The following is a 16,658-nucleotide window of genomic DNA, read 5'->3' on the forward strand; positions in this document are numbered from 1 at the left end:
AGATGGCTCTGGAGGAGAGTACGAGGCTGGTGACTTTGCACAGCCCTCCCTCACTGAAATCCAGCTCATTGTAAGTCATGACATCGTCTCCTGGCGTCACCGTCCTCTTTGAGAATGATGGACAAACAACAAATATGTAAAGTTCTCAGCACTGTGCCTAGCGCATAGTAGGCACTTTTAAATATGCCAGCCATTGTTTTTCAAACTGGATGAAAAAGGCAGCTATTGGAAATACAAGTAGTACACCCAACTTTCAGAAACATGCGAAGCCATGTGGTGACCCCTCCCTGGTTTTTCTCTTTCCTCGAGTGTTTTAGGTTAGATCAGGGGGCCAGAGACCTGTGGGGCTGTGGGGGGTGGGCATAGATTTGGATGGGAAAAGGTGGCGGGGTCTCTGCTCCCACCCATGTCTCGATGCAGGCAGCGTAGCGTTTCCTTCGAGGGCGTGTGAAGCTCCCCCATAACACAGAGCCGGGGAGGACCTTTGCTTGAGGTCAGCCTTCTCTTTTGCTTCTAACCCCAGTCCTGATGGTCCGTCTGGCTGGTCGGTAACGTTACTGTCATCTTCACGGTACTTGGACTGGAGTTTCCTTTTTATTAAAAAATTCAGTATGAACGTTCATTTTGAGAACTTAGGAGTATCTTTGTTATGGAATACTAGTTGGGGAAAAAATATTGCCGAGATGGGCCTCTGGCTATGTGCCGATGAGTTATTTTAAAAAGACACCCTATGACAGACCCTTATGTCTCATGGCTACGGGAACTGTTTGTGCATGCCTGCTTGTTTGGTTTTTGTGTTTTTTTGGTAGGGTAATGAGGGTTAAGTGACTTGCCCAGGGTCACACAGCTAGTAAGACATGCGTATGTGTGTGTGCGCGCGCGCACACGCGAGCGTGCGTGCACACCGGGTGGGGGGGGGTGGCAGTACAAAGAAAAGAGCTGTGCAAAAGGGGCAGACTTGCTTTCTTTGGAAGCTGGCTTTCTACTCCTTTGGGGGCCCATTTTTCATCATCGCTTAGGTGCTACTGTGTCTAGTGAACTTTGTCCAAAAGAAAAGGAAGAAGTCCCCCGTTGGCCGGCCCAGGGAGTAGAATAGAGATTCCAGTGTCGGTGACAAGGGGCGGCCAGGCTGTTCCCATCACCCTGCAGCAGTTGCCAGGCAACACTGGTCTGGCGACCACGGGGTCTCTGGACCGTAGAGGGTCTTTTGGCTGGATTGCAAGGGAAAATCAGTAGGACACACTTTCCAAGGTCCTGGGGCCTGTAAGAGGGCATGGGGAAAGTGTCAGGTGTTCCTTAGGGAGGGGCTGCGTGCCAGAGAAAAACCCAAATTCAGGGGCTCCCTTAAAATGAGGAGGAAGCCGGGTGGCGCAGCTGCCGCTCAGAGAAATGTGTTCCCAGGAGCAGGGGTGAGGAAATTTGTGCAGGGGTTGGATGTCAGACAAGCAGGGCTAGCGGAGGGAAGAGCAAAGTGCTTCGATTTACAATAATTCGTGATTATTCTCTCTCTTTTTCCCACTAGTATGTTTGGGAGCACTTGACTGTTGGTTTTAAACACAAGAACTATCGGTCCCGAGAAGGTGTCTGTCTGTGTCTTATTGCCACCTTACACACGTAAGCAGAATAATGTTGCCTCCTTCCCCAACGTGGGTCCTGAAGCTGCTGAAATGACAGGTTTTCATGGGTATTGGAGACCTCTCTTTATTTTTAACCAGTGATGCCTCTGATGTTGAGTTCTCACTCCTGTGAGGCTTCTTCCAATGGTTTTATACCAGCTGGGGAGGTATTCGGCCTTAGGGACAAAACCTCTCTTTTCAGATAGGCCCACTGGGTTGGGGCGTCTGTTTTGTCATCCCTCCTATTGATACCTCGGTTTGCCCTGGCTTCCTGCTGACTCCCGTGGGTCTTGAGATGAGGGAGCCTTGGTTTTCTGGGCTCTTGGACAATGGTCCTTAGTGGTGGCTGTTGGCCAGCACTGAGCTCAGGACTGTCTGAAACCATCGGTGGAATGGTTTTTCTTTTGGATGGTGAGCACTTGGTCAGTTTTGATGGTTCTGCCTCTTTCAGAGACTGTCCCATTCTCTTGTCAGCTCTTTTTCTTTTCCTCTCCTTCCCCGACTTCTCTCTTGTTCACTTGGCTTTCCCAGTGTGGCCCATCTTTGACGTCTCCAGAGTATCTTGGAGGGCAGCCCTTAAGACATGACATTTTTGGTGCTTCTCTCTCTCTCTCTCTCTCTCTCTCTCTCTCTCTCTGTAGCTTCTGGCCCCTGAGCCAATTGCATTGTTTTATAGTATTTTAAAGCATTTGCGATGACCTCGGCTCTGCTTCTTTCAAGTCTTGGTGGATTTAAAAAATTCTCTTGTATCTGGTATTTGGCCAGTTCCCATTTCCTTTTGTTTTGCTGTGGGATCTCAGGTGAGCTTGACTCAGACTCCTCTCCCTCAGACAGTGAGGAACATCTCCTTCTCTGTCTTCTGCCTTCCTCTGTGTGTGATGTTCCTGCCCCTCCCCTTGGGCCTTCTGGTGTTCTTGCTGTGAGTCCATCCCCTGGATCTTTGGAGCCCTTGGCTTCCCCGATCCTCACCTCTGTCCTGGGGCACTGACAGATGGGAGCCCACGGGTTTTTGTGTCACCTGCATCATGGATGGGAGGACATGTGTCAGGGGAGAAGTTTCAACAGTGTCAGAACATTTTTATTTTAAAAGCAAAACCCAGTGGCATTAAAGCTGTTCTTGCCGTTGGCTCATCCCCAAAGCCCAGTGACTTTGGAGAGCACTGCCCTGAGGGGCAGACCAGCTTGGGCCCAGCTCTTGGGGTCTTTTTAGAACAGATTTACAGCATTTGTTGGGCCCGGGGGTTCATCAGGTTGACTGTTGCTAAAAATGGCCATTTTCCAAATTGTTATGAGTTCAGTTCTGCCATTCCTTGTCCCATGCAGTATCCATGATGCTGCATGGTCTTTGCTTGTATTTCACTCAGTCTTTTTGCCATCTTTCTTCCATTGCCCAAAGAATTGAGTGATGAGCCCCTTCAGAGACTAAAGGTAGTGGGCGTGATGGCTTAAGGCATGGTTCTATTACTATTATACTAAGCTCTTTCTCCCCCTCCCCCTTTTTTTTTAAAGCTACGGTGCACAATCGTTAGTCCTCAGCAAGTTGGTGCCACATTTGTGCATCTTATTTGGAGATTCCAATGGTCAGGTAAGGAATGCATTTATGTTCACAGATGGCATTTTTGGCTTTCTTTTACCCTCCCATAACTTCTTTGAAGTCCCTGAGTTTGACTTTGTGTTTTTTCCCACTCGCGACTGCACAGACTTGCCAAGAGTTCTCTTCGATATGGGGGGGATTCAAGTTCCCAGAGATAGAAGCCAGGTGGCCCCTCCTGCCATGGCTCCTGGGGAGAGGGGTGGGGCTTCTGGCTTCCTCCCCAGAAGGGTGATGTAAGGGTCTCGTTCTGGTTGCTGGGACATGGCTCGCGTTGGCTTTGGCTGCCCATGACTGCTTTGCTGTGTTTTCTGGGGTCTCCTCTGACCCACCCCCACAGAGGAGGGAAATGAGGCAAGCAGAGGGCATGGCACCCAAGCTTCCTCCTGTCCAGCTCGCCTCCTCAAAGGGAATCGAATCCGATTGGATTTGTGGGCTCTACCAAACCTGAGCAGCTTCGCGCACATACCTAGCAGCATTCTAATTGACTTGCTCTACCCATCACCTGGCAGCTCCCCCAGACCTCCTCATTCTTCCTCACATCTCCTGTGGCTCCCTCTCTTCCCACCCTCAGCTGAAACCCTGCCTCCTATTTCACAGAGAAAATCAAGGCCAGAGCTCTCTCTTCTGCCCCCCTCCCCATCTCCCATCACCCAGGTGCCTTCTGTCCCTCTCTCCTCCTTCACTGCCATCTCCAATGAGGAGCTGGGCCTTCTCCTTGTCAGGGCCAACCTGTTCCATCCCGTCTCCCCTAGCAGACCCCCCCGCCCTTCATCTTCCCAATATCACCAATTTTCAGCCTCTCCCTGTCCACTGACTGCTTCCCTACTCCCGGCAATCATGCCTATGTCTCCCCCATCCTGAGAAGACCCTCCCTTGTTCCTTCAATCCCTACCGGCTGTTATCCCATATCTCTCTCCTCCTCTTGTGGCCCAGCTTCCCGCAGAGGCCGTCTACACTTCTTTCCTCTCACTTGCTTCTTGACTCTTGTACTGATCACTCTCCCTTCGGGCATCTTCGCCTGCCTTTTGGCTGTCTCCAGCTGCACGCGTAGTAGGCCCCTCACACTCAGTCTGTCCGAGACGGAAGCCGATCTCTGTCCCCATCTTCCTTCTCTCTGGCTCCCCAGTCCCTCAGGCTCACAACCAAGGAGTCCTGTGGGACTCCTCACCCCCCCACCTCCAAGCTGGTGCCAAGGCCTCTCCCCGCTCTGCTCCCTTCTCTCCATGCTGCAGGCCCTGCTCACTTCACGCCTGGACTCTGTCCCTTCTTCAGCCACTGAAGATCTTTCCCTAAGGCACAGGACAGTCGCCGGTCACTCCCATGGCTTCCTCTCCCTTCCGGGTTCAGGTCTAAAGTCCTGTTCAGCATCCAGCGCCCTCCCTCCTCTACCCTGCCCCACCCCTCTGGACTTTGGGGTTCAGCGATACCAGCTTCCTGGCCGAGCGGTTTCCCTGGCTGTCCCCCACCTGGCACAGGCTCCCTCCCTGTCTTGGCTTCCCTCCTATCCCGGCTCATGCCTTCCCCACCCTTCTCTGATGATGACTCCCATTCACTCCCTCTCTACCTCGTTGTACACGGCTATTTGTGTGTTAAGACTGGCGGCTCTTTGAAGGCAGGCACTGGCTTTCGCCTTCCTTCTTCCTGCCAATGCTTAGTGCAGTTAATGGTTGTTCACTGGCCGACCTATAGACCGGATTGGCAGCAGTCGATTTTATCCTGAGGCTCGTTATTGGCTGATCCTGTAGTGAGTGGTGGGTGACCGGTGGAGGGTCCACGCCCCCACTTGTCCCCTTGCAGTATCCAGAGAGAAGGAGGACCTCATGGGCCCAGAGTTGCAGCCGATGGGGAGCATAGGCCTGTTGGGGGGAATGGCACAGACATTTGGCTCAAGGGCAGAGGCGAGGCCTCGTGAGTGGAGTCTGCTCATGAGGAACCTTTGACGGCTGGAGGTCAGCCAGGAAGGAAGTCTCCTTTGGAGGTCCCCGGACAGTGGGCTTGGTTTTTCCTGATGATTCACATGGAGGTGCCCACTTCTCAGATTGGAAGGAAATAAGAAGCTCAGAGGGATGGCATGGCCAGGCTCCAGAGGGTATCGGGTAGCTGGAACCTTCGCTTGGGCCCCCCAGCCTCGGCTGTGCTCAGGCCCTCATCCCAGAGCCCCTGACAGGTGGTCCCCTAGAGAGGGCCTGGTGCTGGGGAGAGCTTTCCCAGTACTGCTTTGGCCGTCAGGTTCCCGGGGTGGTTGTGGGACCCCCACTGGCACTAAGGGGCAGCCCGAGATAAGCCCGCTGAGAGCAGCAGGTCCTTCCATCACAGCCCTGCTTGCCTGGAGCATTCCCAGCTGGGGTGGGCCTCGGGCTTGGGGGCCTTTTCAGTCCCTTTCAGGTTAGGAAAAGTAAGGACCCACAATCTTCTGAGAGCTTGGCCTGAATCTGGTGGGAGAACTTGGGGGACCTCAGCAGGGAGGGCCTTTCAGGACCAAGGCCTGGGACTTGGTGCCCGGTGGGCGGTACATGCAGATGAGCCTACCCGTGCCCTTGGAGGTGGAGACACAGGCTGCTTTCCTTGTCTCTTGTCATGACTAGCCCAGGTGGGCATGGCTGGGTGTGTCGAGGCCTCTGACAGAAAGTTGCCCCGCTTCCCAGATTTCCCTCTGCTGGTATTTTCCAGAGCCTGCCCAGGGCGCCCCTCGGGGGTCACCCTTGGTAGGTACACAGGATTGAGGTTCTCTTGTGGAAGTGTGAATCAACTGGATTCACAGGGACTAACTAGCACATGCTGGAGAGTGCCCACATTCGGGCGGGCCTTCCAGGACCCAGCAGGAAGTAGCTTCTGTCTTCTCCATGCGCTAGCGGTGGGGACAGGTGGGCACAGGACACAGGCAGAAACTGTCTGAGGCAGGAATGTTGTGGGAGGCCTGGACATGAAGGGCAGTTTAATCACAACCCGGCCAATCTCCGTGAGGGGAGCCAGGCCCCCCGAATGTAGGCCGGGGCTGCGTCTTGTGTGTCATGGACATCAAGTCTGGATTGGGGCACGGAAATCCCACCGGAGTTCTTAGTGGCAGAGAACTTTTAGAAGGGTCCCAGGGTGCTTGGCCGCATGTGCTTATGAGACAGCCACAGGACGTATTTCCATCAGTATCATCTCTCCGTTCCTTTGGCAGGTGAGGGATGCTGCATTGTTGGCCATGGTAGAGGTCTACCGACACGTGGGAGAGAGAGTAAGAGCGGACCTCAGCAAGAGAGGCCTCCCTGCTGCCCGGTAAGCCTGACTGGGACGCTGGTCAAGCTTCCTGCCTCACCCTTCCCTCAGGCTCCTGACGTTTCAGCCCCTATCCCTGGGCAGGGACTCCCCTTCCGTCTTTAAGGAAAGAAGTACACAAGGGTGAAGGCCAGGGTGGGAAGGAAGTAGGTACCATGACCTCTGCTCTATCCTTGGGGACGCCAGCCTCTAGACTTGGCTCGCTTGGTCTGTGGGGAGGGTCAGGGGACACAGAGGCAGAAGCCGAGGGGATCCTGACCTGCGTGAGCTCTGCCAGGGGGAACGGGGGGGGGTGTCCCCATGTGTTTCCCCATGGGTGTGGCAAGGTGAGTTTGGGGGAGAGGGAGGGAACAGGCATCTGAGGGGGTTTGCAGGGTACTCATGGATAAGGGGCAGAAATGAGGCCTTCCCTCTGAAATGCTGTGGTCTGAGAGAGGGCCTGCACACTGTTGGGAGCAACCTGTGCCATAACTGTGTCGGGGTGCCGTAGTGGTCATTCAAGGGAGGTCAGATTGGGAAGGGTTCAGAGGTAGAGCTGCCATCACGTCCACTCTTCTTTACCTTTTGTAGGTTAGAAAAGCAACATCCTTTGAGGGCAAAGACTTGATCAGTAACCCACAGCAGGACAGCGTCTGTGTCTGAGATGGGATTAGAATCCGAGTCCAGAACCTAGAACTCAAAGCCTAAAACCCATACCCACTGGACTGGGATCCCTTCCTTGTATGAGGATTAAAAATATGAGAGACATAGTTTCTGGGTGATTTAATCATTTTCTTAATTAGACCGGTGGGTTGTTAATAAAAGGAGGTCTCTTGGCTGCCTCTCTCAGACCCAGGACCCCTCATGGCAGCAGGGTCAGACTTCATATACCCTCCCAACTGTCGGAGCTTCACACAACAATCCAGTCTTATTGGCTCACGTGATTGGAGGTGGGTTAAAGTAAAATGAAGTCCCCAGATGCCATCAGGGAAAGGATGGAAGGCCTTCACTCTGAATACTTCCCATCTAGGTGTGGCTGTGCAGGCCAGAGTCCTTCAGCTTTTGTAGACAGAAGAATCTGACTCTTCTGTAAGCTTGGTTTGGGCTTGAGCCCGATGAAGAGATTCAGTGGAATCTCTCAAGGGGAGCTTGCCTTTGAGTGGGGGTGGCGGGGAGGGACTGAGAAAGAAGGGGAGGTCACTGGAGGTCACTGATTCCCTAAGGAATCAGTGATTAAGAATGATCTCCCACAATCCCCCATTTGATTCTAGTTGAGAAACGAATTTCCTCAGAATCACTAACTGATATTACAAATACTTTACCAAAGGTTCTTGACTGTGGGGCTTAGGGTGGTTAACCATGTGAAGGGGAAAAGGGGAGAGACTGAGTGACGAATTGCCAACCAAAGGGGTCAGCCCCCTTTATTAAGGAGACCTTACAGGTAATGTACACAAAGGGGAAAAGTCAACACTGAAAAATCCCCATCCCTTCAAGTCTCCCAAAGTCTCATCTCATCCAGATGCCTCATCCTCAGGGCATCATCTTGATTCAGCTCTCTATTCTTGGAGTGAACTCTGAGCAGTCCTTCCCACTATCTTCTTTAGGTCTCTCCCTTTGCTGAAAATCTCCTACAAAACTGATCTTGCTGAAGCTTTCAATTACTTTGCCAATAACCAGGGCGGATAATGAAAGTGAGCTCAAACCTTTTGTCTCTTGTTAGAGACTGAACTTTGGAACCTTTTAGACTAGAGACTTTGACAGTTTTTTTGTCCAGTTGTTACATATGAAACTCAGATACAAACAGAAAATTAGTAACCTTTTTTTTTCACTTGGCATTATCGAATCCCCCATTAGGAGGATGAGATTCTGCTAAGGAATCTTAGAATCCTTTTTATAAGATGGACTCCAATACAAAATGAATTCATATAAAAGTCGCCAGATTAACTTGAGTTGTAACAAAGGGTTCAGGGATGACATACAGAAATACGAGTGATTCGTTTTACAATGCTGCGCATCAAGGAAGTCATGCATAGGAAAACATTTTCCGCTTCTAGCCGTGTCCAGATGAATAGCCCTGAATACAGACGGCTGTCTCTTTAAGGCATTTGCTATGAACATAGACCACAAAGCTATGCCGACATTCCTTTCCTTAACGCAGAAGTGGGACACTTGTGATTTTTACAAAATCGTATTTGTTTCACAAATCTTTGCATCAATCGCCCGGTTATCCTGACACCATTATGAAAATTTAAAGTCCCTTGTCTTGCACAGAAATATAGAGCTAGTAATAGATGTCTAAGCTGAATACTTCATTGTTAGTTGTTAGGCTGAGTTGCTCAGATCTTATATCTGAATCTCAGTATATTAACAGATATAGTTCAGTATTTACCTACGAAATAAGGATCCAATATATTGTGTTTATCCCATAACATCTGACATGATTATAGGAAGTTACCATAAAAGAATAGGGACATAATCTAGACAGTAAGGGAATAAAGTTTTCCCTAACTTCATGACAATTCCAGACAAAAGTTATGCAGATAGCCAGTTACATTGAACCAGGCCCAAAGTCAGCCAGGTGGACTTTGTTTCCATTCCATGTGTCATATTGGGGAAATTAAGTCAGGAGAATGCTGTCTCATCTCTTGCCAAAAGCCATTCTCCTAGTCCTTTTTTTTTTTTTTTTAAGGGCAGTGCGGGTTAAGTGACTTGCCCAGGGTCACACAGCTAGTAAGTGTCAAGTGTCTGATGCCGGATTTGAATTCAGGTCCTCTTGAATCCAGGGCCAGTGCTTTATCTACTGCACCACCTAGCTGCCCCTCTCCTAGTCTTTTTTTTTTTTTTTTTTGGTGAGGCAATTAGGGTTAAGTGACTTGCCCAGGGTCACACAGCTAGTAAGTGTAAGTGTCTGAGGCTGGATTTGAACTCAGGTCCTCCTGACTCCAGGGCCAGTGCTCTATCCACTGCACCACTTAGCTGCCCCTACAACATTTTTTTTAACATAAATACTTCCTTCTAAAAGCATGTTCCCTCTTAAAAACAGCTTAACATCTATTGTGATATTAAAAGGAATAACCACTAAGCTTTCGTGGAGTAAATCTCTAAAATGACAGATATCTCTTTATTCAACCTTAAAGCAAAAATAAATGGGTAAAATTGGAATTTGTCAAGATTAAGTCCGTGTAAAGTGCTCTTTAACATAAAGAAATGCTAAAAGCTTTATCCTAGTTACCATCCATCCCCCTCTCATCAAAAGGTGTTTGCAATGGGGAGGAAATTCAGTTGCTTCTAAACCAAAAGGGAAGATGGCCATTTAAACTAGTCTTAAAAAAAATGTGCTCAATATCTTTTCCTTTCCTTTCTCTTTAATTATCTCACTAGAAATCAAGAAAACGAGTTGAGACTAAGTTGCTTCAAGATGTATATAACCTCCACAAATGATAGACAGTAAACTTACCTGATAAGTAGGCTTGGAATTTTCACTCCCATTTCACCACACAGAAAAACTCTTTGTTTTTGTTTTGTTTTTGCAGGGCAATGAGGGTTAATTGGCTTGCCCAGGGTCACACAGCTAGTAAATGTCAAGTGTCTGAGGTTGGATTTTGTAACGATTGGAATGATGCCACCTGCTGGAGACTTACTGTAGAAGAGTTCTGCCCATGAAGCGAAGGTCTTTGAGGGCAAGACCAGGAGTCTTTTCTTTGGAAAAGGAAGTGACGCGGGCTAGTGGGAGGATGAAGGAAGAGACTGAGGCTCTTTCCTTTGGACTCTGGTGGAGAGCGGAGCTAGAAATGTGCTCTCCCTTTAATAGATAGAGGAGTCTAGGCCTTTCTTCTCTCTTTACCAAATTCTTATTCTCCTTGATAAATGCCTAAAAGTCTAACTCTTGCTAAAGCTTATAATTTATTGGCGACCACTCATTAGATATTTTAGACAGACTAGCTAGAATTTTAGCCCTTAACAATTTGAACTCAGGTCCTCCTGAATCCAGAGCTGGCTCTCTATCCACTTCGCCACCTGGCTGCCCCCTTTTCTTTTTTGTTTTTGTTTTTGCAGAAAAAATCTTCCATAGGGTTGATGAGAATTTATGACTAGATAATCCTAAGAATATTTGTATATTTACAAAGGAGATTTTACAAAGTAGTTTCTTTTTATAATTGCCAATTTTCCATTTAAAAAATACATAAATACTTGATTAAACAGTAACTCCAAATAGCTTCTCTAACAATATAAGTTCTCAATTATAGTATTTCAGAACACATGGCCAGCAGAGATGATAGAGTGATAGCTTCCTAACCCATTCATTCACATTTTAACAGTACACTTCTTAATCCAACAACATCTAGATTATAAGAGAAATTGCTTTTCTACCATAGCTGATACAATTGCTTACCGGATTGCACACTATAAGAAAATTTAGACATATAATAATAGTACCTCAAACAATATTCTGTATTTTTAAAACTTGAAACAAAACCAATTAATTCATCAGGTGAACTTAATTTAGTACCAGGTACTGCAGTTTAAATACATTATGTGGTCCCCGAAACACCTGTGAGGGGTAGGTTTTATCATCATCCCATTACAGGACAGTAAACAGCATTCTCTTGGGGCCACACAACTGGTGCATTTCTTATTTTAGGTCCTAATTTACCATAATAATCCTGATTTGAGAGCATACACTGAGACTCCTTATTTCCCTTGGGGCAGATTTTGGCTCAAATCAAATCAAATCTGGATATATAATCACTAATGGTAACATTTAATTTCCAAGGCCTAATACTCTTAGCACTTTAAAAGAAAAAGATTATCCATAAATTCATGCAATACATTTGTTAACACATGGTGACAATTTCCCAGCTATGTAGAAAATGGCTTCCTACTTTCTTAACAAGCTAAAACCTGGTCTCCTACCTTTGACTTATCAGATAACAAATTGAGGTCGCTGGGCCCTGTTGCTTTTCTTTTTGAAGCTCTGGCTGGTAGCTCTGGTGGCCCTGGGGAAGGCACCAAAGGAATTTAGCTTAATGCCAACAGCTGTGGTCCATTTCACAGGAGTTAATTAAAGCTCAATTTGAATAGCACAAGGAGACATTTAAGAGTTTATATAATAATGACAATAACTTATAACCCATATCTTTACCACATCCAATATTTATATAGTGTTAAGTTTAATAAGGTCTTCCTACAAATTTATCCTTAAAGGTGGGTGGATGCAATTAATCACATGACCTATCCTTGTTAGTTCAAAACTGAAGGCAAGGCTAAAAGCTACGGTCCAAGCTTTAGAGACTGATTTTTTTTTAATAGGGATAAAAATCTTTGCAATTTCTAGCTCTTAACCCAAACCAAATCACTGTGCTTTACTGAGCATGTGGCAAGATCTTAAAATCTCAAAATACAGATGAAGATCTTTTAAAAGGTTCCTTGCTAGTCCTACTTCACAGAAAACCATTATTATTACCTTCTATATTTCTAAAAAGGCTTTCTTTACATTTAAAACCTATTTACATCAGTCTTCTAGCAATTCAATCCATAACCCAAAAGAGTTAAAGAAAAGTTCACATCCTAACAATATCTCTAATACAGTGAACTATTAAACTAACATTAGGCACTTTTACACGTTACAAACAAAAAATTTCACATAAAGTTAGACCAGAATTAATTCAGTTACACCTGGATCTCTATTCCAAATGCTATCATGTAAAACCTGAATTTATAATTTTAATTATTTAGTATTATATTTTATGTCAGAGCTATTTATTGCCAGCATTTCATATGACGGTCTATTCCAGCACAAAAGATTCTAATGTGGCTGTGTGTATTAGATTTTAGCTACAATAAATCCTACTGTACTTAGGAGTAAATTCTTATCAGATCCCTGCTTTCCCCTCTAGCAGAAATTGCCGTGTAGAACAAGAGGAGCTTGGAGCGTGTGGCGGCCTCCATTTTGATCCTAGCCGCCCACCCCGTAACTTTGTTTGTTGGCTTTCCAATCAACCTACACAGTTATCACTCTCATCTTTCTACTCCAAACAAAGCCAGACTTTCTCGCACCTGCTCGACATGTATAAACCTTTGGACGCTGGCACAGTGACGCCCTAGCAACTTTTCAGGGACCCAGGAAGGACTGAGAGCACTAGACCTACTGTCCACCCAGAGGGTGCAGGTCGTATGTGTGTCCCACATTAGTCCCTAACACTGCGTCCATGTTTTCCATATTTTCCTTCAAGCTTTTCTTTCTCTTTCCTATTCTTTCAGACCTATTACTCAGACAGCTTACTTCCCTTTCATATTCTAACACATCTCAGACTGCATGTACTATTATTAAGCCAGCATCTTACTAAAGCCAGACCCAAGGCATTTTCTTCATTAATTTGCCTGTTACAAAATGTAGGTGTTCCCTAGGAAATCCTTGATTGCCTACTTAACAGTTACAAACATTTTTTTAATCGTATACTCACCCATCTCGTTGTCTTGTAGCTCTCAATCTTGTAGGATTCGGAGGGTTCTTAATAATTTACAGATCAAGAGAGCCTTCACCAACATTACTTATAAACCCCCAGCTTTGATGGTGTTAATACATTTTAAACAAATCATACATTCCCCTGATAGCAGATATTTGAGGGGCAGAGACACTTCTCTCGATGCTCTGTTTGTCCTTCGGTCTCAGAGAGGACCATGCGTCAGGAGGGGATGTCGTGACTCCCAGTGAATTGGATTGAAGAGAGGGAGAGCTGTGCAAGGTCACCAGCCTCATTCTCTCCTTTGGAACCTTCTGGGTCCAGTGGCAAGATCTACATCAGGACAACTGGAGATGGCCCTGGATGCTTAAGGCAGCTGGGGTGAAGTAACTTGTCCAGGGTCACACAGCTAGTAAGTGTCTCCTGATTCCAGAGCCAGTGCTTTATCCACTGTATCACCTAGCTGCCCTCTCCAGATTTCATTTAACCATAAACTATAAACTTTAACTAAAGTGGAATTCCCTTTAAGTGGACCTCATATTGAGATAACGGCCTGTCTTGCTCCTAAGACTTAATCCTAGCTCTTCTCAGACTGGAGCCGGCTTCTGCCTTTAAGCATGCTCTTAGAGTTATACACTGCTTATAAAATCCCACATGAATAGGGACCAGAATGTGAGATTCCTCTCACAGGTGGCTTAACGTCTAGCTATAATGGCCTATTTCTTTGCCGAAGAGGCCTGACCACTTTCTCCTGAAAAGATTTTTGGACTGGGGTGGTGGCAGGCTCACTGACCCCACAGTAAGTCCAGGAGCCCAGACGCCTTTTTCCAAAAGTATTTTGCATGCAGCACACTCACCAGGTTGTCTTTGTATCTGCGCTAAGAAGACCTAAACATTGCTGAGAGCAACAGCTCCAGTGACCTGCAAGTGCAGACAGAGACAGGCGTATAGCGACGCTCCAGGCAGAGGGACACACAGACACACAGATGCTCACCCAGCTAAAATCCCATGTTCCACCGTAGTGTGTGAGTATTCCGTGAAAGCCTGGTGGTTCTCCTACAGCACGACGTTGGGCTCGCTTGAGCAGAGGGTGCCGACTATTGGCGATCCTTTTTCAGTGACCCATTGGGGTGAATGTCACCCAAGAGCTGATTGAGTCTCAGCATCCGTGGATAGCTGCAAGTCCCAGCTGTGGGAGAGGGTGGCTCCCACCCACTCTCTGGGGACATCACAGGGGCTTGTCCGCTCTACGTCTGTGGCACTCACAGGCCATCAGAAATATTTGACATTTGGTATTGACAACACCGTGTCATGAGAACCAGTTTATCTAGTGCCACGACTGTGGACCTAGTGTGTGCAGAAGAGCTTCAGACTGGAGGCAGCATGGTTGTGAGGATGCCAAGGGGCGGGCTCCCAGGAGATCTGGAAACGAGTATGCTCTTTGAGGCAGGGAAAGAGCCTGGCACTCCCTAATGCCAGAAAGGCTGATGAAGAGAGAGACTGGCGAGGAGGCACTGGGCCTGAGGGCCTCACTGAGGGCACAGAGCCTCCTGGCAGAGAGCTGGTTCGTTCGGGAGGGTGAACTGGGACGAAGAGGATGCTTATCATCACACCGCAGAGGGAGGTGAGGATGGCGGCCAAGTAGGCACACAGAGAGAATGAGTGTGGTGCCCACAGTAGCAGTGTGGTCAACACTGAAGGAGAGGATGCCACGTGGAACAAGACAGCACAATCTAGGAAGGTGGCTGGCATGGTGGGTGGAGGACCCCTCCCCAGGAAGGTGACTGGCATAGTAGGCAGAAGACGCCCCCAGGACGGTGACTCACATGGCAAGCAAAAGACTCCCCCTCACCCCAGGGCAGCTAGGTGGCACAGTGGATAAAGCACCGGCCCTGGATTCAGGAGGACTTGAGTTCAAATCCGGCCTCAGACACTTGACACCTACTAGCTGTGTGACCCTGGGCAAGTCACTTAACCCTTGTTGCCCCACCAAAAAACAAAACCCCACCCAAAACCCAAAAGACTCCCCCCCCCCCCTTCCCCCCCACCCCGGAACATGGCTGGCATAGTGGGAGGAGGACCCCCACCCCCCCCCAGGGGAACAGCTGCCTCCTCGGGCGCAGAATCCTGTCGAGAATCAAAGTTCCCTCTGCCATCTTGGTGGGTAAGATCCCATGAGGAAGGACAGACTTTGTTGCCGCTGCCCCTAAGCGTCACCACACTTGTCACCGCAGTGCTCAGCTGGAGACTTGGCTTTTCACAGAAGTCTTCAGTTAGTTCTCACCAAAAACTTGCACCTTTACCCAAAATGCAACAGCACCAAGCAGCCCCAGAGAGGGGCTGGGCATGGGGTGTGCACTTGTGACCCAGCTGCAGGAGAGGAGAGCCAATGAGCGGGCCTGGGCCCAAGAGTGGTGGGGGTCGGCCTCCCCCACAGAGTCACCTAAGACATGATCACATTGATGAGGGAAGGGGCCGGTCCCGGGCCCTGCTTCTGGCCCTCCCTTTAGCTACTGGGAGGGGCCCCAATGCCTGCTGGTCTGACTCTGCCTTCACCCCAGCCTTTCAGGCTTTTGTAGGCTGTCTCCCCTCATCGGAAGATAGGGAGGGGCTCTCTCCTGCCTCTTCCACTACACCTTGGGGAGCCTTCTTTTTTTCAGGTAGAGTAAGATTTTCTGAGGGGGTGTCGATAAAAAAAACTTTCTTGTTTAATTCTACTTTATGGTGAACTTTTGAGTAATTCAGTTCAAGTCATTCATTATTTGGTAGGTGCTAGGCACTATACCTGATACCTGTTTTTGGGTCATTCTGTGCCCGTGGTTCCCAAAAGAGAGACACTCATGATGATGTTCTGTTCTCAGCTGAGCAAGCTTGAGGGGGCCTCAGAATGTCAGCTTCAGCAGTGATTTTCCTGTGAATCAAGGGGCTTTGGCTTAGCCACCAGCCAGTGCCCAGTCTGTTCATTTCCATACTGTGCCCAGTGCTTGGGATAGCCCAGACATATGGTCTCCAGGGAGGCAGAGAATGAGGGCCAGTTGGCCTTGGAGTCAGAGACATGCCACATCCAGCCTGGCCTCTGACCCCTCCTTGGACGAGCAGCAGCATCTCTTGGTGACAAAAAGCTGACCAGGGTTCAAATCCTTGAAGCCCTCGTGGCCTTAGGAAGGCGGTCGTCCTGGGCCTCAGTTGACTCATCTTGCCACGGAGGGAGCTGTACTGGATGTCCTCAGAGGTCTTTGTCAGCAGTAGATCCCATTAGACGCTTCACCTCTCATGGACCCATACAAATCTCTGAAAGTGTTCACACTTCGGGGGAGCCCCTCATCAGCTCCAGCTCCCTCTCCTTGTCCCTCCCCACCCCTCTAAAAAGGCAGGAGTCTAGGGTAGCCGTCTCTCGTTGTTCACCTTTTTAATCTCTCAGTGCCCTCGGGAGGCAGATGGATTTTGTGTGCTCTCTTGTTATGGGGGTGAGGACTTTTCTAAAAGGTGAGCTAACTGTCGGAATGGACTTGGGATGGCCGTACATGTATGTTTCTGCCTGTATAGATGCGTTGTACACAGTGCGTGTGTGTGTGTGTGTGTACACATATGTATGTGCTTTCGAAGAAATAGAGCCACACATTAATTTACGAGTCAGGACAAAATAAATTTTGCCTTTCATTTCCAGGTTACAGACAGTGTTGGCCAAATTTGATGAAGTGAGAGACTCAGGCAGCATGATCTTGAATGTCGTCCACGGTA

The 16,658-nt window shown here is 48.2% G+C and overlaps 1 protein-coding gene across 1 annotated transcript in view; it reads left to right on the forward strand.

Moving 5' to 3' along the window:
• The window catches only part of CLASP2 (cytoplasmic linker associated protein 2), a 126,017-nt gene that overhangs the window by 16,100 nt on the left and 93,259 nt on the right, over positions 1-16,658 (forward strand). Inside the window, 4 exon segments of the mRNA XM_043962913.1 lie at positions 1,523-1,614; positions 3,126-3,201; positions 6,377-6,474; positions 16,585-16,655. Coding sequence (XP_043818848.1) covers positions 1,523-1,614; positions 3,126-3,201; positions 6,377-6,474; positions 16,585-16,655 — 337 coding nt within the window.

Source organism: Dromiciops gliroides, chromosome 1 (assembly GCF_019393635.1).
Source record: "Dromiciops gliroides isolate mDroGli1 chromosome 1, mDroGli1.pri, whole genome shotgun sequence".
Classification (NCBI taxonomy): domain Eukaryota; kingdom Metazoa; phylum Chordata; class Mammalia; order Microbiotheria; family Microbiotheriidae; genus Dromiciops; species Dromiciops gliroides.